Here is a 26,139-nt window from a genome sequence, read left to right as displayed (position 1 = left end):
CTAGAACAACCTCTAGGTAATGAAAAAAGAGCTGCTGTTAAACATCGGAGTACTAACTGAGTAAAAAATAAATAAATACAAAGTTGAGGATGAGGGCGCAAATCCAAAAAGTTCCTCAGATAGTTGAGCTGCTGAAGAAGAAGTCTGTCGGGCTGCAGCACTTCAAGCCAACATCCTCAGTGTGCGTGCTGGAGGGGAAGGATGCTGCGGAGGCTGCACCGTGTCCTCATGCTGCATTCAGAGCGCACAGTTTGGACGAGATCCCGGGACCGACCAACTGGCCCCTGGTCGGCAGTCTGTTTGAACTCCTGAGAAAAGGCGGTTTGACGAGGCAACATGAGGCATTGGTACAGTATTATCATATATCATCATATAACCATAAACATTCCAAGTGTTTTTTAATCTATTAAAAAGTGACCAAAACAGATATAATCACTTTTAATTTTATTTTCCATGACATTTTATAACTACTTGAATCTTTCTCTTTTTCTTTTTTTTTTTAGGTTGATTATCATAAGAAGTTCGGAAAGATATTCCGGATGAAGCTGGGGTCTTTCGAGTCTGTGCACATTGGCGCACCTTGCTTGCTGGAGGCGCTTTATAGGAAGGAGGGAAATTATCCTCAGAGGCTGGAAATCAAACCCTGGAAAGCATACAGAGACCTGAGAGACGAGGCGTACGGACTCCTAATTCTGTAAGTGGTCTTTCGATTTCTCCTTTATTGGTGCCTAAAATGGCAATAACCCACCAGGAGGCAGACTGAGGCGTAAGTAGAAGCACAAATGTTTTAAATTAAAACGCACTTACTTTTGTTTTGCAGGGAAGGAAAGGACTGGCAGAGAGTGAGGAGCGCATTTCAGCAGAAACTCATGAAACCGACAGAAGTGGTGAAGCTCGATGGCAAAATAAACGAGGTAAGACTCTGTTACATAAAGAATATATGCTTTTACTTCTTAGAGTTATCGATGACTGACACTTTCTGCTTGTAAAAACAGGTGTTGGTGGACTTCGTTGGCAGAATTGGAAACATCAGCAACAACGGCAAGATTGAAGACTTGTACTTCGAATTGAATAAATGGTCGTTTGAGAGTAAGTTCACTATTTTTGATTCGATTACTCGTTAAAGCTACAACTGGGATTTTTATTACAGCATAGATTGAACTGCCGATCATTTTCTCGATTAACCGTCTAATACAGAAAAGGTGGAAATTGAAACTCTTTAAAGAATCAGGTGTTACCTTTAAATGGTTTTAAAACCAGATAATTTACAGATAATACATTTAAGGTCGGTTAAGGCAAAAAAAAGCGCGGAATCTCTGATAAATGAAGTGAATGTAGGCTTCAAAATGAATCATTATAAAACCGAAGAAACTCTAATTATATCTTTGGCTGTCAACCAGGTTATTTATAGAAGCAATATTTCAACCTAAATTCTGCTATGATGTTTTCTGTCACCTGTAATGTTTAAAAAAAAATCATAAACTAAAAGGATTTTGAGACATTGCAGACCTGTACAAAGTAAAAATCTGGTATTCTGAATCTCACTTTTTGCTATTTTTCACCTCGCAGCCATTTGTCTCGTCCTTTATGGGAAGAGATTTGGTCTTCTGCAAGAGAAGGTCAACGAGGAAGCCATGAACTTCATCACAGCTGTGAAAACAGTGAGTATAGGAGCACTGTGACTTGTAAGAGGGGACAGTTGTAGGACTGAAGCTGGCTCTCTCTGTGAGCCTGTGGAAACTTCACAGTTCATCAGGTTCACCAAGTGATGCAGCAGTTCAGTGACTAACACTCTCACTGGGATTTACTGGGGCAAACCAATACCGTTAACAGATAATAAAAAGATGCTTACAAAGGTCTCAGGGTAATGGGGGCAATAGTAAAGAAAAAGCTTTGAAAACAATTGAATCAGAGACTTTCAGCACGAGTGACAATGGATTACATCAGACTCCCAATCCTTTTCTCTCTGACTCTGTCTTCTCTTGTCGCTCTGTTTCTCTGTAGATGATGAGCACCTTTGGCATGATGATGGTTACACCAGTAGAGCTCCACAAGAGCCTCAACACCAAAACATGGCAGGACCACACCGCAGCATGGGACCGCATTTTCAGCACAGGTGCGAGTTTATGCCTTGCCACAAAATTAAAAAATTAAGATTCCCCCGCCTGCAGTAATTACTGTCATAGGGTACTGTTTGTCTCCACTCATCTGTAATGTTTGCACTTGTCTGAGCTCAGTTCCAGTAAGAACATCAATAGGAAAGTACAGACGAGGGTGGGTGGGTGGCGGAGAGATCTGAACTGTGTGCCAGTGTTTTGTGTACTTGGCGCTCTGGTACTCAGTGTTGTAGTAAACTGCATGACCCATGAGGGAGAAATATGCCAAATATTTGTAGTAGCAGAAGGTAGTGGCATACAGTGATAAAGAAGATTATGCTGCTTCAACCTCTTACAAATATTCACACATAACCACTTATTGTACCAAAAGTTGGTGTTTTTATATGTTCAGTTTTCAGTACAGCACCAGAATATCTTGTCTTTAATATGTCTTTCAGTCAGACAAGTTAGATTATGGATAGCAGGTTATGAAAGGATAAAAAACAACTGACACACTTTCAGAAAACAGTAACAAAGAATAGCCCGAAAACAAAAACAAAAAAGTTATTCTTTCTTTTACGTATAAATAACTTTGTATGTACTTCACATGTATTCCTTATGTCTAGAGTTACAATTAAAGAGGCCTGACAGTTAGCCTTTAATATGTGAGATTTCAAACCAGCACAAAAGCCAACAGAGCTCCAAGAGCAAACAATCTTTTTTTTTACTATTTTGTCTGAACGCAGCTGAGAACATGACAGAAAAAATAAAGTAACAACCAAAAAACAACTTTTCAAGTGCAAACAAAACACATGAGATTTGACTTTAAAATGAGCATATTTACATCGTGACTGTTTTTGTTCCCTCAGCCAAAGTCTACATTGACAAGAAGCTGAAGAGGAACGCAACCAGAGCTCCTGATGATTTGATCGGTGACATCTTACACCAGAGCAGCCTTTCAAAAAAGGAGCTGTACGCGGCTATCACCGAGCTGCAGATTGGAGGAGTTGAGACAGTGAGTAACATTTTACTCTACAAACATATACATTTAATTCTCATTGAGATAGTTAAAATCATGGACATCGCTCTCCTATTTGTCTGGTCATTACAGCCACTTAGCTTAGTATGAAAACCAACACTAACATTCTGTCCAACAAACATAAATACATCCCGACATGTCTAAAACTCAATAATTAACACATTATTTCTAATAAATTTGATTGAAAAAGAAAATTCTGAAAATTCTGACTTCTGAAAGCGTTTCTGACAGCTGACATTAGCCGGTAGAATCTACCTTTCAAGCAACTAAGAACTGGTAGCGTAACTGTAGTTTTATAACTGGCCACACAGTGGCGCTACTTAATGTCCGCCCAGTTTAGTCCTGGTATTCTTTTTAACAATCCGGCCCCCTGGTGGTGTCACCCAGACACAACAATTTTATTTGTAACAATCCTTTTTTATTATGTAAATTGATGTAGTCTTCTATCAACCTCTTCAGTGAATCTGTAGTCGCCAGAATTTTTCTTTTACATCACACTTTTACATTCGGCTCAGCTTAGTTCTCACCACATGGTGGCAAAAGTGCTGCTGAAGTCCTTTGACTGGCTTTAACAGTCACACAGATTAGCGATTTGTTGATCAAGCTGGCCACTTCTACCTATTTTTAATGGCTGTTAGATGCAGAAGGCAAAGAAACACAATGCTGCGGAGCTTTAAAGCCATTTCTGTCTATTGCAGCTTTTTGTTTAGTCACATTTTACTAAACAAAAAACTGGAAGCTGCACTTTAAGAGAACAAGCATGAGTTCACTTTTTTAATTTCAACCTTTCACCTACTTTCCTTCAAGTGGTTAGAGGAAAAAAAACCTTGTAAACTCTAAAACAAACAGGTGCTGCAGTTTCAGTCCTTCAAAAGTGGAAAATTAATGTAGTAGATGTAACTGAGGAGCCTTTGAGGAACCCAAAACATTCCATAGCTCCTTTCAGGAACCCTCTGATGAATGCACTTAGCGTGGCTACCTCCCTTAGAGATGTCTCCTCGCTACCTCCTTGTTTCAATCTCTGTCTCTCTCTCTCTCTCCTCCCTCTCTTTCTTGCTGTTTACGTTTCTCAGACCGCCAATAGCATGTTGTGGGTTATTTTCAACCTGTCACGAAACCCCAGTGCCCAGAGGAAGCTGCTGCAGGAGATCAGAGAGATCGTGCCTCCCGACCAGGATCCAAGTGGAGAGCACATCAAGAATATGCCCTACCTCAAGGCCTGCCTCAAAGAGTCTATGAGGTACATTAACACTGATGGTTATATTATGAGCAGCGGTGTAGTATCTAATCTTCCTCTCTGAAAAGTGCCAACCATACTCTGTTAATACAATTAAATACATTTAGAAATCCAAACGATACACCAGTTTAACTATAGATTGGTTAAATTTAAATATAGTTATAGAAAAAACTTTTTCTTTAATAGGAGTTTGGTGCAAGAGTCACACAAACAAAACAAATACTATCTCCATTTCCTATTAAATGAATGAATTAGACACCAGTTAAACAATCAGTTTTGTTTTGTTTTTCCTAAGCAGTCATCGGTCATAAATCAGACTTAATGGCATAATTTTGGCTCATACTACAGAGAGATTAAGAATGAAAACTCACACGCATGACTGCCTCAAAAACAAGCTCCGTGAGATGTGGTGGCATGACCAGCAACAACCAGCTTAAAGTCTACCATGTGGTCACATTTAAGTTGTTTCCTAGCCCTTGTAGGGTCTCCTTCTGTCTCCTTTTGAAGTCACAAGTTGTCTAACATTTCATTTAAGTCCACCAACATAACCACATCACCCATGGAATGTACTGTACAAGCCCCCCAACTGGAGATTATATCTCACCTTATTTTACCCTGTGAACAATGCCGGAATACGTTTATCTCCTGTTAAACAGCTTATACATACTGTAGTATGAGTATGGTCACTGTGTCATAATCTCACATGTATTTTTTGTCTAATTCCTACAGGTTATCACCATCAGTTCCATTCACCAGCAGAACCCTGGACAAAGACACTGTGTTGGGGGATTATGCTATTCCCAAAGGAGTAAGTGGCTTAGACAGTAGTCGTCATACACCTGACATAAGCAGATTACATTCTTGTGAAAATTTGCATTTGACTGATGTCTAAATGAGGTTTTTTAGAAAGAAAATCTGTTCATGTTCTCAGGCTTTAGTCTCATTATCTACTATACTGCTTCGTTCATCTGTAAAATAGTGACAAAACCAAAAACTTATACTTTTTCCTCCATTCACAGACAGTGTTGATGATTAACAGCCATGCACTGGGCTCCAACGAAGAGTACTTTGATGATGGCAAGCAGTTCAAACCTGAGCGCTGGCTGCGGGAGAACAACACCATCAACCCCTTTGCCCACGTTCCTTTCGGTATTGGAAAGAGGATGTGCATCGGCAGACGGCTGGCAGAGCTGCAGCTGCAACTGGCCATGTGCTGGGTACGATCAGTGACTAAAACCTAAGTGGTTAGCTCAAGCTGGTCCTCAACAAATGCCATTCTTTGAACAGTTGTTGATTTTTGCTTGTCTTTCTTTCAGCTGGTCAGAGACTATGAGATTGTGGCAACAGATAATGAGCCGCTTGACGTCATCCATTCAGGGCTTTTGGTTCCCAATAGAGAATTGCCTGTCGCCTTCATCAGGAGATGAAGTAAGAACAGTTTTAAATTTCTAGACTGCTTAGGAATTAGTCAAGATGGAAGTGGCACAAACATTCCCTAAATTACTCTGGCTGGCTACTGTTTGTAGCTTTATTTTAACAGTCTCATGCAGAGCCTGTTTGGACACAGCGTAATCTATGTTATTCTGGGAAGCTACAATTTCCAGATGTCCCCTAAATGCCTCACTTGCAGGCAGTGAGTTGCAGCCAGAACAAACGGAAACACACATGTTGAGATTCAGAGATGTAGACATGATATCATACTTTACATCTAAGTTAGACAACTGTAACTATGAATGTGCCAAATTATATTTTTTATTTCCATTTCCATCAAGTTCAGAAGAGCCCTAACTGATCTTTTCTTCCCTTCCAGGCTCTACATTCAGCTCTTCCGGACTGAGCGACAGAAAGGTGATAACTTTGTTGCTTGTCCCAATGGTCCAGTGACTCCCTGCATTGCTGCTCTGTAAATAAAATACAAAACAACAATTATTATAACTCTAATCTTACCACAAATACCTCAAAATTCAAAACTATGACTGTTAATGACTGACCAAAGTACCAGTTGTTATGTACACAGTGAATATTGTACCAAGGCAGCTGTCCTCAAATCTTCGATCTCAGACATGTAGAATGTAGTCCAAGTATTTTGTTATGCTTTTTATTGTGTATGCGTATGTGTATATATATATATATCAATATCAACATATATATATATATATATATTGATATATGGGTTATGTTTTATGTTTCATTGTATATATAAGCACAATTATAATATTGCAAGATTGTACATCGTTTTTTGAAGAGAGTTATTTTATTCATGAAAACAAATGTATCAAATAAATATATCTTTAAACACACCTTTCTGTGTGGACTTTACATGTTTTTTGTTTCTCCCACCTTGCAAAGATTCACTTTTTAGGCAAAGCAGTAATTCACAGCTGTGAACATGAAATCACTTTCAGCTGGTTAAAAATTTAGTGAGTTATGGTGGTTTTATAACTCCATAAACATGCATTAAGAGACAATAATATAGCATCTGCACTGAAGCACAAGATTTAACATCAAGGTCAAGAAGCTAATAAAAAAGTGTGTTTGTGACAGTAAATATGTTAGCTTTTACTGAGTGGCACAAGTACATAGCAGTGTCTCACATATCCTTTGTTTACAGTTTGTAAAGTAAAAGTTAGGTAATAGTAGGCAATGGACCAAACCACTATGAGGTACATGAGGGGGAGTGCATCTTTCAAAACTAACGAAACGTATTGTTTTTCACCCTTTTGCTCCGCCCCTGCCATTAAAATGATGGATTCCTCAAATGCACAATGTGAAAAACATGTTACACAATCCCACAGTCTGATGTTTCTGTGGGATTTCTAGTGTTATGAAAGTAAATTATGAAATTATAACTGAACTTAATAATTATAATAAAAGATCAAGTGAAGTGATTTAAGCACTGTTTTAGTCCCTGTTTTTCCCCCCACTGTTTTTAAGTATTTCAGATGGGTTAAACAAAGACAGAATGAGCTTGCTTATGCAGGGATCAATAAAAAAAAACAACGCTTAATCAACAATCAATCAATAAACAAAGCCCTGAAGTAACATCAGATTTTCAGTATTACACCGCAAGATCTTCAGTTTAATAAAATAAAATAATAAAATAAAATAAAGATCCTGGACTTACATATCCTGTGTTGTACTCAGTGCAGACAGATCTGCTTAGTTTTCAGGTCAATGTTTGACATAAAACAAAGTACAAAGCACTCTTAAAAATGAAAATAGTTTTTGGTTTGGCAGCTCCTCAATAAAAACCTCCATCTGGTCAGGTCTTTTGTCACTTTATGAGTCTTGAGCAGCTTCAGCAAAGACTGATGACGAGCTTCCCTTGTAGAACTCCCAGGTGGTTTCATTTTAAATAACTACTTAAAGTACAAAATGTGTAAAACTACTTAATATTTCACACATATGCACACGGGAAAAAAACCCAATCCATTATTAATCATCTCTCGTGATCCCTCGTTTTGGCTCGTGATCTCATACATACACACTTACGCTACTTTTTGTAAATACTTTTTACTCAAGAATAAGGATCTGAGTTCATATTCCACCGATTGCTGGGACTAGAGATCTCCTGTGAGGACGCTTTCTGGACTGAGAAGGCTGATTACAGGAGGAGTTTCTTACATTAAAAAAAATCCATACACATCGCTTCACTTTTTGATTAATTATTTTCACGAGTGCCATGTGCGTATAGAACTTATATGTGACCTCAGGTGATTTCGATATGTAAAAATGAAATGGTTACTCTGCTCACCAGCAATTAGGAACAGTCTCAGTACTCAGGAGAACTGATGAAAGTAGAATACCTTAAAAAAACAAAATCTTACTTTCTTTATGTAATTTTCATGACAATTCTTTCTATAAATCTCTGCATGTAAAGAAAAATACAATATTTCTGTGACCGAGTGTAGCATTAAAAATTCCCAAGAGGTTATGTTTCTTTCTGAGATTGGTTTAAAGGACACATTTTAACTACTTGTGTAAACAGTTCACATAACTGGTCTTAACATTACTTTTCACAGCGACCTAGATTACGCAATAGAGAACGCGATGAAGGACAATTGTTCGTCCAAGAAACATAAATTTCACAAGTGTAGGCCCTAGTGAGGATCGAACTCACGACCCCTGGTTTACAAGACCAGTGCTCTAACCACTGAGCTATAGAGCCCGGATGTGGAAGCCAATACACATAAAACGTAATGATATCTATATATATCTATATATATATCTATATCTATATATATATAGATATAGATATATATAGATATAGATATAGATATATATATATTAAGATGGGCATATGAGCAACTATTCGCTATGAAACAGGACTGCTGTAAATTCTTCCTTTCATATTGATTTTTTTAACGCCCTTGGCTCTGTATGATGTCATGGAGGAGGAGGAGGAGGAAGGAGGGGTTCCTTATATGGTCGTCTCCGGCACACGGCTCTGGCTGTGAAAAAAGAAAAAACAGCCCCACCCACCTGCTGCTCAAAGCCTCTGCTTGGGAAGCTTAATAAAGGAAAGAAGGGCACGTGGATGAACTGAGGGTCAAAATAAGATAAAGAAGGATTGTTCTGATTTTTATTTATATGTGAATGATAAAGTACTTTAGGGGAGTGTAAGACTAGAATTTACGAGCTAGAAATGAGCTTAATGAATGAGAGAAACCTTATATCGAGTAAGGTGTGAAATGTGGTTGCTAAATGTTCACCTGCTTTATAACAGGAAGTAGAGCTGTCAAAACCACAACTACAGTAAGTTTATGTCAGAGTGGAGCAAGCAATATATTTACGAACGTCTCAAAGTTAAGTTGAGTTAACTTGAACAGTAATTTAAAAAAAATGGGTGTTGGCGGTAATTGTGCAATACGGCCACCTACTGACCAGAGATTGTAAGTACGATTTTATTGGGGCTAGGACATGGAGAATCGTCTAATTTTCACAGATTTCTCCAACAAAAAATATCGATATGTGATTTCATATTACACATATTTGATAGTAGCTACACATAAGAACAAAAACAGGTAGAGTTAAAAGAGGTGTGTCAGTCGTAAATGTTATGGTGCCCAGTTGAATAAAATCTTTTGTCTCCGAAAAAAAGATAACTAGGTCGAATACGAAGGAATAAAAGGTGCATTTAAGAAAAGAAAAATGTGTAAAAAAGAATCCGACTTTTATCATTTGATATCAGCAGACGTTATAGATTTTATATCTTAGAAAAAAATCAGCCTACCTAACTTAGACAGGAAGAGATGAGGCCTGTGTTTTGGAAGTTGCGCACACTCACACTCTCAGTCACACACACACCCACACACACACACACAAACACAGGTCTGCACCTCCTGCCTGCTTGTCATCATCAGCAGTGACAGGAAGCGTCTGACACCGCTCGTTTTTTTCACCTCGCTCAGTTAGATGCTTTATTTGCGCAGTTTCTAATGTTTTGAACGCATCTGTGAAGTACTGTAACTTCGTCCGTTGCGTTAATTATCCACGCTGCGCCTTAATTAAAGTGACGATTTATTTGAGCAAAACCTATTACAACAGTTACGTTCGTCGGGATTTAAACCTGTTTATTCCGAGCTGGAGATGACTTCTGGAGGTTTGGGGCTCACCGAGGGCCTGGGCCAAGACATAAACCAGGAGGAGTTAGACTTTTCGGACCTTTTTCTGTATAATCAACCTGATTTTTCTGTTGGCTGTGATAAAGGTGTGTATACATAAATTGCATATGCATTTTTCCAAAGATAGTATCTTACTATTTATTTATTTTTTAAAGGCATTTCATGATCTTATTGCCGCTAGCCCACGTTTTCTCAGCTGAGGATGCGTCTGTAACTACTGTGTTGTGTTTTATTATTATGAAAATTTAGCTCCCAGACTTTGACATTATACACTGATCGATAATCATCATCCTTTTGTTTTTAATCTAAGATCAAGAGGGCTACCAAGACCCTTTTTTCTATTTTTGAATGGAAAGTAAACAGGAGTGCGACAGATTATAGTTAAGTAGACTTAAAATTAAGCGATCCTCATAGTACCATGAATGGGGTTTTTTTTGGAATATGTATCTGCAAGCCTCTTCATTTTTGGCATCCTGACTAAAACCAACACTTGTTCAGTATGATAGTAATAGCTTTACTGGGGAGAGGAAACGCAAAACCAGCTCTCGCATCCCCAACATTGGCATATTCTCAATTTATAGATTTTTATTAAGAGAAAATATTGTTCAAGCATGTTTTAGGTAAAAAAAAATAAAATAAAAACTTTAAGGCTCCATATCTTTATTTTTGGACTCAACTAGAGTAGCTTTGCATGATTAGGAAAATGAAAAAAGAATTATTCACAAAATAATCGTGTTTTACTTTATATTCTGCCTTCATGCAGCGCCTTGCTTCATCTTCTCTCTGAAATTAGGTGTTTTAGTGTCTCTTCCTTTAATGCCAACTTTTTCTGAGTTGCTGTCCCAAACAAAGTGTTTAAAACCGAAAACCGGTTAGGCTCTGTGCTGAAGCCAGAGCCATGTACTTGAGGTGACCATATTAATCATTAATCTGCTTGCATGGATATCATATAGATGCAAGGATGAAAAAAGTGTGTTACTTCATAATTGAAACACTGACTATCTTTAAGTCCACTTTAAGTTACCACATGGTAATAGCAGTAGTTTAGTAATCAGATATTCTGACCTGTGTGCTAAAGTGTGTCCCTTCTTTGATCAGTGACAGATGACACTGGTGGTCTCCTTGACAATGACAGTCAGCCTCCTCTACTGGTGGTCCAGCCTCAAGATGCATACATCTCCACCTCTAACCCACCAACTTCTAACCAGGACACCTCCTCTCACAGCACCAACGCAGGAAACTTATCAGGAGCTGTGTTTGACACCATGGGGCTGACATCACGAGTTGGTATCCCTGCTCCCAGCCCCAGGATTGAGATCACTCCATCTGGTGACTCTCTCAGTTCACAAACCCTAGAGCCAAGTCCTGCCTCTAAAGCCCGGGGATCCTACAGAGAGTGCGTTAGCCCTGCCAGCAGTAATTCTTCCACAGGCTGGGGAGCAGACACTTACTCTCCCTTGGCCTCTCCATGTGTGTCGCCATCTAATGTAGGCAGCTGTGGTATGGGCTTGAATCCCTTGGACCTCTGCTCAAGCCTGCAGGGCATCCATACGTCCTCTAACCACTCCTCTCCAGGAGCCTCACCTCGAAACAGCATCACGGATGAGACCTATCTCCAACCACAGAATCGTTCTGCTTCACCACTCCCCCATCAGCGTTCCCGGTCTGTCTCGCCGCAGCGAGGCAAACGCTTCTACGGTCAGACCCACTCTAGTCAGGAGGGCACTCCTGTCAAGCAGCGTTCCCGGAGTCCTAGCCCCATCCCATCACCCCACGATCAGCAGGGGTCCTACTACTTGCACCAATACCAGGCTCAAGCTGAGTTTCACCCTCAAGTTCAGACCGCAACCTCTGGCCTGGACGAGATTCTGAATAGCAGTCCAGGAAGGGCCAAAATACAGGACTGTGTGTATGGCGAGGGTTACGACTGGGCTGCTGAGCAAGAAAACATGAGTAGGGGTGGAGCTGAGATCAAACCTGAGACCTTCTACATGCTCCCAACTGTGTGGCCTCCTTCTCATTCACTCCATCATAGTGGACGATCTGCATTCAGGTGTTATGTTTGTCTTAATTTATCACTTACAAGAAATATGTGTCGTTTTTCATTAGTTTTAATAAGCTCGGGTACTATGGTACAAGGTTCATTTTGATTTTTTAAATCTAAACTTCTCTTTTTTGAACTCTTTCATTCTTCCAGTGGTCTCGCCTTGGCTCCACTTCCATCTTTAGAGTGGTCATTGCCCAGTCAGACTGACCAGTATGAGCTACTGATCCAACAACAGCCCAGATCGCATCACAGAGCTCACTATGAGACCGAGGGCAGTCGAGGAGCTGTCAAGACACCAAATGGAGGGCACCCGGAGGTTCAGGTGTGGGGATTCATATGTAGATACAAGAAAGGAGAGGAAAAGAACGCGTGGTAGTTGTACCAGAGAGAGAGAGTGGGAGATTGTAAATGTTGGGGTGATATTTCCTGATAAACGTCTTTGTGTAAAGCTGATACTCATGCAAATATAGAAACAGTCCCATAACATGTCAGTGCTTCCACAATGCATGTGTGATTATTTAGACATGCATTGATTCAATCTGCTCAAATAAACACAGTTATAATTACAAATCAAGAACCCACAAAAAGAGCATATAAATGTCAGTGCATGGTGTCCTTTATTTACTGTTTCTGGAAAGTAAAAAAATGGGCCTCCATTACCAGTTTTCCCAGTCATGCTACACAAATGGATTATGCAAAGCAGTGTTCTGGCTTTGCCAGTTTGCATGTGAAATCTTTCCCACAGACACAAGAGATTTATTGTGTGGTGTAAATGTTTTCTCAAAAGGCATGGACTTTTATGATCTCAAAGTTGATTTAGTTCAGCACGAAGCATACATTTTAACTGCCCTTGTTGCTGTCACCAGCTCCGTGGCTACCAAGGCACATCCGCACTGGCGCTGCAGGTCTTCATTGGAACAGCCGATGAGAGGCTCCTGAAACCCCACGCCTTCTACCAGGTCCACCGCATCACCGGGAAGACCGTCACCACACCCAGCATGGAGAGGATGATCAACGGCACTAAAGTGTTGGAGATCCCTCTGGAGCCAAAGAGCTACATGAGAGTTGTGTGAGTAAAACTAATGCCAAGGGGATTCTCAATCATACGTCACAAATGCCTAGAGTATGTGTCAACATTTCACCACAAGTCCTTCACATGTGACCTTGTGTTTTTCAACCAAGAGAGACCACTGAGGTGATTTAGCACTATAAGGCTCAGAGTGGAGATACAGCAACCTGAGTCGTCATGTGTTTTCTTTTGATTTTCCACTGTGCTAAATCTTTAAATACTACATGCTATAGCTGCTCATCACAACCACAAGGTTTACATCTTTTTCCCTCCAAAAATGCTGCTGCTGCTGACAACTGATACATAAAACGCACCACTTCCTGTGTGCCAGAGAGTTTTTCCAAGAAAGACCTAGCAAACTCTGGGTGTTTGCAGCAGCAACCAAAAATGGTTTGATGAACGTGACATATGATGAGTCACAACAGCAAATAGCAAACAAAATCAAAGAAGTTTCTTTTTCTATGAAAATGCCAGAGATCACTACTTTGGCTGCTTTAAAAAAAAAGAGCTTTTTACTGACTGAACATTTGAAATAGCAGAGATTGCATCAGTTAAATGTGAAAAAAGATAGTCTGGGTGGACTGTGAAGAAAATCAAGTTTTTTTTTGTTTCGTGTTTTAAGAAATACGACGGAAATATCATTTTGAGCACTGATTTTATGTCATATTTCTTCTCTTTCATGATAAAGGATTGACTGCGTTGGAATCTTGAAGCTGAGAAATGCTGACATTGAACTAAGAAATGGAGAGACTGATATTGGACGAAAAAACACACGCGTGCGCTTGGTCTTTCGCGTCCACATTCCTCAACCTGCAGGCCAGCTCGTGTCTCTTCAAGTGGCCTCTCATCCTATTGAATGCTGTAAGAAGTATTTTATTGCATATGAGCGTTTTCTTTCTTTCTGCTTGATCATGAGAGTCACTGTAGACCCTGCAGCTTTATCGGCTGCTCTGTATTTTTGTATTTACATTCTTTCTCATTAGCTTTTGGTGGTTGATGTTAGCAAATGTTGGCAAACATGTTGGTTTATATTATTTAACATTGCCACATAACTGCCACTTGTAGATGTATTGCTGACGGCTCAGAAAAAAGGTACTAGCCTTAATGTGAATGGTCTTCAGTCTATAATGGTCAATAGTGCAACTGCCTTGGATTTGATCCCACTATACAGTATGCTTTAGTGTTACAATGACAATAAAGCTGCTCATGTCTTCACAGCTCAGCGTTCAGCTCAGGAGCTCCCTGCAGTCGAGAGGCAGGACCTGGACCAATGCTCTGTACTCGGTGGTCAACAAATGGTCCTTACTGGACAGAATTTTACATCTGACTCAAAGGTGATATTCTCGGAGAAGACACAAGGTGAGGATTATGTTTTTTAATCACAAATGTCTGTCTTTGGTGGAATTAATCTTCTAAAGTCTTCTTTGAAAGGTACTGTAGAAGAGCCACCCAAAGATTGTATTGGTAGATTGTAAAAGGTAGATGTGGCCCCTGTGCTACACTGCACAGTGTTTACTGAAAGGGAGCTTGAGCCAGCAATTACCACACGTAGCCAGTTAGCATCAAGGCTTAACAATTTTGTTATTTTGTTGTTATTTTTTTTCTAATCTTTATTTATACAGGTTATCCCATTGATAGTCAATGTCTCATTTACAAGAGAGAGACATGTTACATAATGTTTAAATGGGTGACTAACAATTGGTATGGTACTTATGACTTTATTTTATTTCCCCTGTAAATTTTTAATATTTTAACAAAGAGGTCTATAGGGACTAACTTGTTTTTGCAACCATGCTCAAAGGAACTTCAGTTTTAGGCTAAGAGGCTGAAGCCCTCATATATGATATTATGGTACTTCACAGGTTAAAGACTCAGAAAGAAACAAAAAACAATCTCAGTAAAGCTCATCAAAACATCATATTTCTGTTGTTAATCGCTGATCTTTAAAACGTGCCAGCACAGCCACTCAAAGAAAAGTTCAATAAGTTGGGTTTACAAAGCCTAATGTTGGTGGTAGTAGTCCATACCCTTTGTAAGTACTGTAAAAACACACAAATAACACGGAAATTTTATTTAAAATGCAGAATTATTCCCAAGCTAAGACAAAAGTGCCAAAAACTGCAATTCCTCAAGTGGTGCCTTCGAGGCATGCTTTATGTAACCCACTTTAAGTATTATATGTGTTATTAAGGGAAAAAAAATATGGAGGAGACAAAGAAGTAAATTGGATTGTCTACAAAGCATAAAAGTATAAAAAGCATAAACTACTAATTGCTAACTTTATTACTTAGATAAATTCAATATTAATAGCTCTGAGCTAAAACAAAATGAAAAAGATGCACATTAGTACAGTTATAATGGGTTTAATGATGCACCTTGTTAGCCAACCATGTTAGCCTTGGCTGCTAACTTTCACTGTATCCTCTTGTTCAAATATAGTCCCTTATAGTTAAAAAAAATAAAAAGTTAGTGAGGCCAAAACAACAAACTGAAAGTTTACAAACTAATGTGTGGCATCACTGTGGCTATTTCTATCTTTTATCTACAGTACATAATTAATTAATTAGAAGGATTGTTGACATGCGTGTTCACTTGTGATTTCAAACTTTTTTTCAGATTTTTTTTTTTTTTTTTTTTTTTTTGAGGATTTAAAATTGAGCCTGTGTTGGTCTCCCAGTATCCCACTTGCATGTGTCCATGTACACGTGCAGTATTTGTATTTTTAGATTATTTGCATATCACCCAGGATAACTCAACGTTCAGTGACGCACTTCTTCCTCCAGCCCCCACATCTACCTTTGATAAAATTAACCATTAACTTAAACATTTACTGTTTTGCTTGCAGTAGCAACTTTTATTTACTTCTAAATGGAAATTTCTCACCTCGTCACTGCTTGTTCTGCCCACACAAAATTGTAGGGTTACATAGTTTGAGAGAAGGATGGGTACAACTGAAAGCATGTAAAGCCTCCTTGTTGCTTGGCGTGGGGTTTTATGCAACAGGATGTGGTTAGACAGACTGATAAAGACTCAGACCCAGAGCAGAGGCTTTGTGTTTTTCACTGTGTGGGTAGAAAGCAGAAACAGCAGGTAAAAACTTTAGATGGGAATGAAACACTAAACCAGACATAAAAGAGAACCCTGTTTTCCACTGTCTGTGACAAATGTGCTTACTGTACTGTAAATTAAAGACCTTGAATTAGTGTTTCCAGCTGATTAAACTTGTAGAAATTGTTTGTTTTTTTGCTACATCTTTGGTTTCTACGGGATTCTTTGCCACTTCACCACCACATATAATTTTGTGGTAAAAAATAAAACTACTGTCAGCAGCTTGTGAGCCTGTAGTAAGATGAGTAAGATGGTAGCAATATCTGCCAGCCACCTCCAAAGCCATAAAATAGTCCAGCACATAAACCACAACTCTTTCGAATTAAGCAAATCGAATATAAAATGCTATTTACTGAGCTTTAGAGTCTTAGTGATGCAGTCAGTCAAAGTAGACCAAGCTGTTTAGCCCTTATGCTAAATTAAGCTGTGCTAAAAAAAAAAAAAAAAAAAAGCAGATAACATGTATTTTCCAAAATGGGACTCAAACCTGCAAAACTGTATTCCTTTTAATTTCAGATGGACAGCAGATCTGGGAAGTGGAGGCCACTGTGGACAGAGATAAAACTCAAGCTGCAAGTTAACTTCCCTTTTACTGACACTTAAACTATGATGTACATTTTGTAAGATGCAAGTCATTTGTCTGGTAACTGTACATGCTTACACATGCTCAAAACAGAAATCAAAATGTAAAGCCTGTGTCTTCAGTTTGCTGAGTACATAAATGTGCTAATCGCATATCATCATATCATAAAAGCGTTATTTCTTGTACTAATTTTGAGCTGACAGGTAGAGATTTGTGCCAGCTGACTCGTGACCTTTTTTCTCATTCTATTAATAGAACATGCTGTTTGTTGAAGTCCCTCCATATCGAGACCGGAACATTTGCCAGCCGGCCAAAGTCAACTTCTGCGTCATCAATGGGAAAAAGAAACGCAGTCAGCCTCAGCACTTCGTCTACACTCCTATGATAGGTGTATATCTCTTAGTCATCTCAGCTCTGTTATTACGGAGAAAACAGGCGTACCTCCTATGTTTGAGAAATAGGAAGGTGATTCAAGTGTCAACATTTCCCAGCCTGGATTTGAATGGGAATGTCAGCACTGGAAATCTTATTATTACTTTGTCAGCATAACGTAACCCTGCATGTGAAGTAAAATACTATATTAATCCCATTCTTCTGTTACAGCTGTTGAAATAACATTAATAATAGTAATCTGTCAGATATCTTTCTGCGGGAGAGATATATTGTATTATAGCACTACATAAGTTATGCTAGCAAATAATGACAAAAAAACACCATAAGAAAAACATAAACTGACTTTGATGTTGCTAAAAGAGGCAAATGTGTGCTAAGTCATCCATCAGCGATGAGAAAAAGCAACAGAAAAGTTACAGGAAATTGCAAAACGTTAGTTAGATTAAATCTGACAGTTCTAAAATTTTAACCCCAAAAGTAGATTAATGCAGTTACAAACTTCTGATTTAACACTCCTGTTCTGCAGTTTTATCAGAAATCAGAAGTTAATCAGTCAGTTATAGCAGCACGCTGACACTGCAGCCACAACAGAGACTGCGTAGGGGTTGGGGGCAAATCTTACTTCTTCTCAAAAGGAAAAATCGTTTTCCTTTTTAACGCCTACATGTGATACTCACATTAAAGCGCCGACACACTCTGGTTAATTTCAAAAAAAGGCTTTTAGTTTATTGGTTTATATATAGAGATATATATTTATAGCTTTTAGGTGAAGTGAGGCAAGATTGTTAAGGAGTAGAGAAAGAAGCGTAACATCATTGCAGCTGACAATTTAAAGCCATTTCCATCTACACTGATTTATACTCCGGCCACTGGTTATGAAACCTACATGTGTTTACTATCACCAGACCTCCTAAAGATGACTAGAGATGCAATGACTTGTTTCTTTAGGTCACATAATCACTGAAAGAAGCTTCTAAATACGCTGGCATTAATGTTCCTTTTGTAACTATCTTCTTCCCATTTTATACTAGCTGAATTGCTGTGACATTTCAGTTAATATACTGTATTTAAAGTCTCAAGATAACAGTTTCCAGTAAACTTGGTTTCACCTTGTCTAATAACACAATACCTGCAAAAACTACTGGCATTTACATCATCCCTCTGTTTACTCTGTAAATAGGAAAGTAAGTACTAATCAGCAAATGTTAGCGTGCTAACATGCAAAGTAAGATGACTGTGGCTGTTTGTTTATACTGGTCTAGTGACAGACCTGCATTGTTCTCTCACTCTCTGAAAAATCTAATAATAATTGTTTTTATTTTTCAGCCATTAAAGCAGAACCACTGGATGACTACCAGCTGAATTCTTATGGCTATTCAAATAATCAGTCTCTCTCTGGCATGTCAATGAAGTCACTGTACCATCCCCTGGAGCAAGACAACAACCTTCAAGCCTTGAATGTTTCCTCAGCACTTTACCATCTAACCACTGTAGACCCCCGAGCCCACATGTTAACCCCAGATCAACTGGATGATCAACCAGTCTATTACCAGTCAAGACCTGGCACTCTGGTCAACAACCCAGTGCTGTACCACACTGGGAATCAGCGTTACAGCAACTGCAGTAGCGCTCTACTAGGTGGTTCCCCAATGGCTCCGCATCCAGCCTCTGCTCCCAGCCAGTGTGTCAGTGCCAGAACCCCTGTGCCCAAATTGGGTGAAGGTCCTCAGGTTGGTGATTCGTTTGACCCTTATTCAATGTCAAGGAATCATGGTTACATGCAGACAGCATTACCACTAGGAAAGTCGCCACCTCTGAGATACATTCAAAGTCAAGTCCAGGCAAAGGTTGGAAGCCGGGTGGACCCAGGTGGGCAGCCTCTGGCCCAGATCGCCCCTGCTAGAGGAAACCATGAGGAACGAGCTCCAGAGAAAATCATGATCAAACAAGAGAACCTCAGTTATGCCTATCTGGAGGATGGTGAGTATAATGTTATGTACTGTTTGAATGCTTGAATGCTTGAAATCCTCCTGACATTTTTCCACCATGGAATTATGCCTGACAGTTTTTTTTTAACCTTTCCATCGAGAATTCCCACTTCACCCAGGAATGTTGGCAAGGTTTAATCCTTTCTGAATCTTTATATATGTAGTTTTTTTGTTTGTTTGTTGTTGTTTTTTTTACATATTTGCGCACAGATAAGTCCGCCATACTTTGGGAAGAGACTGAACAAAAATGTTTGCTGTTATTGTGTTTATAAATTTAATGATCCTTTGTCATGAGGATAAGCTTTTCACCCCCACCTCCGCGTGTTACCACTGTGATATAAACACATTATTAAAAAAGTGCATACAAGGTGCAACAGTTAGGTGAAATACTGAAGCCTTGTGTTTGTGGTCCAATTTGCAGTGCATACAAGCATATTGCAACTGTATGCTTGCAAATCCTGCGTTGTGGTTTTCTTTAGGGCCTTTCTCTCCACTTTCCTGTCTGTTTCAGTCTTACTTTCACTGTCTCATTTCACACACTCATGCAAGCACACACGCTTGTTAAAGTATCACGGGCTCACTTGAAACTTGGTATGACCCAAAGCACTTTCCTTAGAGTTTTTGCTGTGTTTGTAGATAATGAATGGGGAAACAAGCAGCAGCACTGCTTTGAAGCAACCTGACCTGCTTTGCTGTGGAAGAGTGTTTATGTTTACACATCCGTAGTTGAGGGAAGATACAGGAAGTACATGGTACAGGCAAATACATGCAGATACATTTACATCCATGGTTAAAAAAATAAATAAAAGCACTTTGTTCTTGTCTCTGATGTAGACTTTTTTTGGATGTTGTTTCTATCAGACATAAGGATGTAACATCCTGAAATCATTGATAAGTGTCGATAAACCCATGTTGCATAACAGAGAGATCTAGTGGACGTAAGTATAACTGCAGACATGCAAAGTCACGATTAGACTGATTTATGCTTAAAATTAGAACATTTTTGGGGAGGACTGATGGCTGAGGCCTCCAGAGTGCAAACCGCAACCCACAGCATCCTTTCAAGTTCAAGTCTAGTTGAGGTCTTTTGTTGTATTTCCCACAACTCCCCATCCTTTCCTGTTATTCTCTACTATCGACCTTTAATAAAAGCATAAACTGCCCCAAAAAGTCTGACTATGGCAACACCTGGTGGTGGGAACAAATAAGGCACAATCTTCTCAACCTTCAGATCAAAACTTGAGGTTTTAAGAATTTAAATCTTTGCAACTGGGCTTTAAAAATACAAAAAAACAACAACAACAACAACAAAACTCATTCTGAATAGCATTTAAGAATAATAGAAATAAGCAGCTCAACTTGCATTTTTGCTGTAAATATGAACGTTCTTAATCCCTCTTTTCAATGTTTTCCAGTGAATGACATCATAAGAAGAGACATGAGAGGCCACAATGGAGAGTGATCATGCTGCCCTGAAGCCACTCAAAGTTTAAGCAAAATCTGTAGACATCAAGAACAAGAACAATAAATCTTCAGTAACTGTAATTTAAGCGAAACGATAGAGACTGATCCGTTATATACCATATTTCTGTACAACTTTGAAGGGTCAGCTCCATTTTGTTATCATATATTTCAGCCTTAGTAACAATAGTGGATCATATATTCATTATACTCTTTTATTTTAACTTGTTTAACTTCTCTCTGTTTATACAGTTGTAAAATTACTCTTTGTAAGCTTGTAGAAAATGTTTTATATTAAACAAATTCTTTGTATATGAATCATGGTGCTTGAGTGTTGACTTACTGACTGTAATCATTTTGTTACATACAGGAAGCAGAAGGAACTAAAGAATAAAAGTTTGCCCTTTTTTTAAGTAATAAAAAATACACAGCACTGTGCAAAAGCCTTGAGCTAGCCCTCATTTCTATATATTTTTGTGGGAAAATGAGAAATAGGTGAATTTATTGAAGCATACAAACATAAATGTAAATACAGTATATAAGGCAAAAACAGAGGTTGCACAGTTCTAATCAGAAAGAAAGTCAATATTTGGTATGATCACTTTTTTTCCTCAACACAGACTGAACTCTCTTAGGCAGCTTTCTTGTAATTTCTTTAATTAGTCTTCAGGAAAAGTTCTCCAGGCTCCTTGAGTGACATCTTTTACTGCCTTTTGTTTCATTCTCTGCAAAGATGATTTCAAGCTAAATGTTTAAAATATTGTTTTAGATTTATTTCGGGTTTAATTATTCCATTATTTGATTGTAAACAGGAAAGCTATTTTGCAATGTAGGTGGCAGCAATTAAAAGGTATTAAAAGCATTTTGCATCTGAACTCACATATTAATATCGTGACTTACATTTTGACTGTCTCCTTTTTACAGAAGTAAATAAGGAGAAACCTGATGACATAACAGCAACATAAATAAGACTGATCAGTTTTAATAACCGTTGCAATAGAAAGAGGGAAAACGAAAGTGTGAAAGGACTCATTCATGCTCATGTGAACTTGGATAAACTGCATAGAAATGCAGTAATACTACATGCAGCAATACTAAAAAGCACACTTGAGAGAAAATATTGGCGGTAATTATCTTGAGTAACTTTTACACTTCATCTTTGAGGCGAGGCTGTAAAATATTTAGTGGGTGAAACCTCTCGAGTTTTTTGGATGGAAACTTATTTCCTGTAAAGCAGTGGCTCTAAAACAGCCATGCATCATCGCTGGTGGAGCACAGAAACTCTGCTTGGAGAAAAAAAGTAGCGTTTGCCACCATGATGACATTTATTTCACTAAATTCAACTTTAATTTTTTTGTCTTTTCAATTTATTTATTGTTCACAGTGGATAAAATCTAGGAGGGGCCAGTTTCAGCTTGAGAATTCCGGCTCTACAGTAAATGATAGTTTTGGTCGCCGCAAGGATTAAAAATATGAAAAATAAAATAAAATAAATAAAAAATATTTTCCACGAACGTTAGAGGGTGTTGTTTTCAAGCCAATCCTCTATCGGAGCGGAAGGAGATGGCGGATTTATGATGTCATTTCCGACAAGTGATTTATTTTCTCTCCCTTTGTGAACTACTTTAGCTTTTTTACGTTAGAAGAGCTGACTTTGGTGTTTGCATTCCTGTAGCGGTAAAACGAGGCAAGTACTTCCATCACTGGTGAGCTTTTTTCCCCCCCACTTTCCGCTCTCGAACACTGTCTTGCCAAAGTGCTTCGCTACATTGTAACGCTGTGAGTGTGTGGTACCTAGGCGTATCCACAATAAAGTAAATATATAAAGTAAGCATGAAATACGTTTATGTTTTAGTCCGTTTGAGTACAGTGGAGCAGAGTCTCTGTTTTATTCACATTTTTAAGAGAGTCTGTTTAAAAAGTGGCCGCTATGAGGCAGAGTAGCATCTCAACACATAATCTCTCTTTTTTTAATGCACCCTGTCGTCATTTAATGGTTTACATGTCTTTTTTCTACCGTTGCTCACGTTGATTTCACAGGCAGGTCACCGGAGGAAGCGTAACAGAGCAGGGTCATCATGTCTGCAGACCTGGACTTGTCCGCTCCAGAGATCCCTGAACCTACCCTGCTAGAAAGCATACTGCGCTATGGGTTGTTTCTCGGTGCTATCTTTCAGCTTATTTGCATCCTGGCTGTCATCTTCCCTTCATCCAAGGGCCACGAACAGGTGGGTCTTATAGAGAGGTGTGCTTGCCCATCCTGAGGGGTATACTATGAAGGAAGTTCTGCATAGTCAGGCTTTCTTTGTGTTATCTGAGTATCACTAGAGCAGTTATCCACCGGCTTTGGTAACTGTGGTTTTCTGTTGACATGAAAGCCCAACATTTCTGAAATCATGATCATCAAGCACTCTCGGTGCTTTTATATACATTTATTTTGACCATGGTCAAAATAAATGTATGCGTATGCGTCATCTCCAATTATGTTTATTTTACTGCTCTGTGTGGTTTTGTTGCTACGGTTTATTTCAGCTGCACAATCCAGCTGTGAGGCTTTTGGTGCATGTAAATGCTACGCACTGCTAAGACTCTCCTGCAACCTAATAAAAGGGACAATGAATTCACTTCAGTTTGTCGCCAAAGTGAAAGTAATATTACTGAGTAGGTAGTTTTAGTGATAAATAGCCAACAAAAGGAATTGATTTTCCAAATCTGTGTTTTAGTAGCTGCAGTTCCTTCGGTGTAAAAGCAGTAGATTAGGACCAAATTTTTAAAAAAAACATTCATACACTGTATGCATGCAGATTCTCATGACTCACAATGGTTTATAACAAGATAAAAAGAGAGCCATCTTCATAACACTGAACACTCTGACATTAAGTTTAACAGAGCTCGGTAACCCATTGATCTCTGCATACTCCTCCCCTTTGGTTTAGCTTGGGGTAAGGTTGGTTTCATTGAGCATCACAGGAAGGATGTGAATAAGTCTGGGCTCAGGTGAAACAGAGAAGGATGTACAAATCAATAGAACTGAAGCACAATGCAGACAGTTAAGTCAAATTGTCACTGTACACCATATGCCCATCCTGATGTTTTTCTTCTCTTGCATGAGCACCCAACAACTGTTATACTCGGTTGTTACACACGGATGTTATTTTTTTCTTCTTAGAATGACAGTATGAGTTTGAGGGGGTAAAAATGGTAGGTGTATTAGAAATACATTAGGAAACGTCTACAATTGCATGCACATTTGTTACATAACAGTTAACTTATTCTATTCCCATTTTAAAGGAGTTATTAATGTGTAATCATCAACCTAATTTACACTTTTTAGGCTATTTTACTCTGCTTTAGAGTGATATATGATATAGAGACTGTGCTGTAACACCACACAGATACATCATATGTCTTTTGTTATGTCACAGAAGAGTTTAATTGATTACATTATGGTTTCCAATGAGTTAAACACATTAACGTAGTTATACTATGAAACAGCTGATGTTAACATTAGAATACTGAAAGTAAAATCATTTATTTTTTATTATATTTTGCCTGTCACATTTAGAAGTTGATCTAAAAAGAAATACAGAGAAACTGGGCACCACTTAGCAAGTGTAGTGCTGAGTCTCTTGTTTTAGAAAGTCTGTGAAGACGGGGCTACTTTCACAATCTCCATAATAACAACTGTCAGGAGAGATTATTTATAGACAAGAGCAATTAAATCCACTGTCAAATTACTCTATTTTCAGGCATCATTATCAGATGCACTGATTACTCTCCACAGTATGTCGCCATTTCATCTTTTTTACAGCAGCCTGCTGTCGTTCCTACCCACCAGAACAATGGGAAAGATTACACTCACAGAAACTAGGCTGGCAGAAAATAAAAAGTGCTGAAAAATGTCAGTTTCTTTTGTCTGCTGTGTTCAGTATTTGTCTGGGAATTTCATTCAACTGTCCGTTAAACTGCAATAGTTTTATGTAGAGATAGAAAACTGCAAACTGTATAAACAGCATTGAAAATGTATAATACTTACCCCATGTGGATAAGAAGTCAAATTAAACGCACTCTTTATGACAAGTTTAACATGGGGGGGAAAAAATGATGAATAAAATGACATTAGCATTACATTTACTAGTTATACATGAATCAACTGGCTGTCAGTATGTAAAGTGACCTAAAGAGCCTCTAACTTGTGAGCTACATCCTTCTTTCAGCTGCTCCAGGGTTCAGCACTCTGGTGATCTGCCTCCATCTCCTCTATTCTGACCACTGGCCACTGCACTGTACACTGTCCATTGCTTTTACTTCTATGCAGTATGTTGTTGTGGATATTTGCATTATTTTATTAAAGTTAGGGTTGTGAAATGCTGGACTTTTATCACTATATTTCTATTTTTAAGTGAGTGCTAAGGACAAATGAAAAGACTGTTCCTTTGGAGGTTGTTCAGGGTGCTCTGTGTTTGCTCTGCAGGAGGAAGCCGAGTCCACTGACGTAAAGGCTGCTGAACAGATAAAGAAACCTAAAGGACCAACACCTCAGCCTCGACAGAAACCAAAGAAAGAGAGCAAAAAGAAGCGATGAATATCTGTGTTTATGTCTGCGCGTGTGTGTATTACCTTGAGAATGTGTGTGTTGGGTCATTGCCAACGTTATAAGAATTCCGTTATTACAAGTATAAGCACTAATTTACAACTAAAAAAAAATAAAGATGTGTGTTGAATTTGAGGCACAAGAAAAGGACCAACTACATCCTGTTCAACACATTACAAAAACAGCTCATTATCATGGTGCTTACCAACAGTTTATTTAGTTACACACCGTATTTCATTGGGTATGTTTGTTATACATTTTCTTTTGTAACAATTGAATATCATTGGTTGAATTGTGTGTTAATAACAAGGCAGAAATAAATGTGTTCTGCAGCCATCCACCTTAGCACTTTATAGTAATTGCCAAACCTCAGTTTCATGTAGAGAAATGAGAATAACATCATGACCCAACCTTCTGTATGACAAAACACTTACCTTATAAAGCTGTGGTTTGTGGTAGTAAATCATGATGCCATAGATGATATGCCAAAGTCTCACATTGTCCAAAAGTACCAGTAACTAGGTTGTGTTTTCACTCTAAATTTTTAATACAACGACTGTATGTTTAAATGTATTCAAAATTCAGAGATAAACAATGATCAGATTTTTGCTAATCATTGATGCCCTCAGAAAGCTATTTGGTTGGGATGTTTATTACCTCGTTTAGATCCATTTAGCATTTTATTAAAGCGGTAGTATTGCACATATTTTACATGAACTGTCTTGTATAAAGTCTTGATTTTAATCCAGGTATTCCAGACAAATTTTGGCCATCTTGATGTGCATCTGGGCAGTTATTTTTAAATTAATTTTCATTTCAAAGGTTACTGGGACATAAGAATTGCACGTATAGAGTTACCAGTGAAATTAAAAAGCTTTTGGGAATTCTACTTCCACTATC

At 38.5% G+C, this 26,139-nt stretch overlaps 3 protein-coding genes and 1 non-coding gene across 5 annotated transcripts; 3 read left to right on the top strand and 1 right to left on the bottom strand.

Moving 5' to 3' along the window:
• The first annotated feature begins 89 nt into the window (after window positions 1-89).
• LOC134626933 (1,25-dihydroxyvitamin D(3) 24-hydroxylase, mitochondrial) lies at window positions 90-6,458 on the top strand. Its single transcript, XM_063472835.1, has 12 exons — window positions 90-347; window positions 504-694; window positions 821-914; window positions 996-1,089; window positions 1,570-1,661; window positions 2,005-2,116; window positions 2,966-3,111; window positions 4,209-4,375; window positions 5,102-5,180; window positions 5,392-5,589; window positions 5,689-5,800; window positions 6,183-6,458. Exons 1-11 carry the CDS (start codon window positions 90-92, stop codon window positions 5,797-5,799), a joined length of 1,542 nt encoding a protein of 513 aa, XP_063328905.1. The 3' UTR covers window position 5,800; window positions 6,183-6,458.
• Window positions 6,459-8,467: 2,009 nt separating this feature from the next.
• On the bottom strand, window positions 8,468-8,540 carry trnat-ugu (transfer RNA threonine (anticodon UGU)). The gene has a single exon. It is a non-coding gene; the product is annotated as a tRNA-Thr (tRNA).
• A 1,324-nt stretch (window positions 8,541-9,864) lies between these two features.
• LOC134626932 (nuclear factor of activated T-cells, cytoplasmic 2) lies at window positions 9,865-20,814 on the top strand. Its single transcript, XM_063472833.1, has 10 exons — window positions 9,865-10,082; window positions 11,095-12,049; window positions 12,194-12,365; window positions 12,910-13,112; window positions 13,801-13,973; window positions 14,331-14,471; window positions 16,737-16,792; window positions 17,059-17,191; window positions 18,523-19,176; window positions 20,600-20,814. The coding sequence occupies exons 1-10, from the start codon at window positions 9,962-9,964 to the stop codon at window positions 20,644-20,646; spliced, it is 2,655 nt and encodes an 884-aa protein (XP_063328903.1). The 5' UTR covers window positions 9,865-9,961; the 3' UTR covers window positions 20,647-20,814.
• Window positions 20,815-22,209: 1,395 nt separating this feature from the next.
• Window positions 22,210-25,937, top strand: manbal (mannosidase beta like). Of its 2 annotated transcripts, none has more exons than XM_063473488.1 (3): window positions 22,210-22,336; window positions 22,690-22,873; window positions 25,120-25,937. In XM_063473488.1, the coding sequence occupies exons 2-3, from the start codon at window positions 22,724-22,726 to the stop codon at window positions 25,228-25,230; spliced, it is 261 nt and encodes an 86-aa protein (XP_063329558.1). In that variant the 5' UTR covers window positions 22,210-22,336; window positions 22,690-22,723; the 3' UTR covers window positions 25,231-25,937. The 2 variants fall into 2 exon arrangements, with proteins under 2 accessions (XP_063329558.1, XP_063329559.1); XM_063473489.1 differs by having other exon boundaries at window positions 22,212-22,351; window positions 22,686-22,873.
• The last annotated feature ends 202 nt before the right edge of the window (window positions 25,938-26,139 follow it).

Source organism: Pelmatolapia mariae, linkage group LG5 (genome assembly GCF_036321145.2).
Source record: "Pelmatolapia mariae isolate MD_Pm_ZW linkage group LG5, Pm_UMD_F_2, whole genome shotgun sequence".
Taxonomy (NCBI): domain Eukaryota; kingdom Metazoa; phylum Chordata; class Actinopteri; order Cichliformes; family Cichlidae; genus Pelmatolapia; species Pelmatolapia mariae.
This window is presented reverse-complemented; position numbering and strand designations above follow the sequence as displayed.

Excerpts from the sequence above, each read along its gene's own strand:
- LOC134626933 (XM_063472835.1), top strand. The coding sequence starts at position 90 with ATGAGGGCGCAAATCCAAAAAGTTCCTCAGATAGTTGAGCTGCTGAAG. Across the intron at positions 1,090-1,569 it reads GAATAAATGGTCGTTTGAGA|CCATTTGTCTCGTCCTTTAT; the intron begins GTAAGTTCACTA and ends TTCACCTCGCAG. Across the intron at positions 1,662-2,004 it reads TCATCACAGCTGTGAAAACA|ATGATGAGCACCTTTGGCAT; the intron begins GTGAGTATAGGA and ends GTTTCTCTGTAG.
- LOC134626932 (XM_063472833.1), top strand. The coding sequence starts at position 9,962 with ATGACTTCTGGAGGTTTGGGGCTCACCGAGGGCCTGGGCCAAGACATA. Across the intron at positions 12,366-12,909 it reads GAGGGCACCCGGAGGTTCAG|CTCCGTGGCTACCAAGGCAC; the intron begins GTGTGGGGATTC and ends TGCTGTCACCAG. Across the intron at positions 13,974-14,330 it reads CTCTCATCCTATTGAATGCT|CTCAGCGTTCAGCTCAGGAG; the intron begins GTAAGAAGTATT and ends ATGTCTTCACAG.
- manbal (XM_063473488.1), top strand. The coding sequence starts at position 22,724 with ATGTCTGCAGACCTGGACTTGTCCGCTCCAGAGATCCCTGAACCTACC. Across the intron at positions 22,874-25,119 it reads CATCCAAGGGCCACGAACAG|GAGGAAGCCGAGTCCACTGA; the intron begins GTGGGTCTTATA and ends TTTGCTCTGCAG.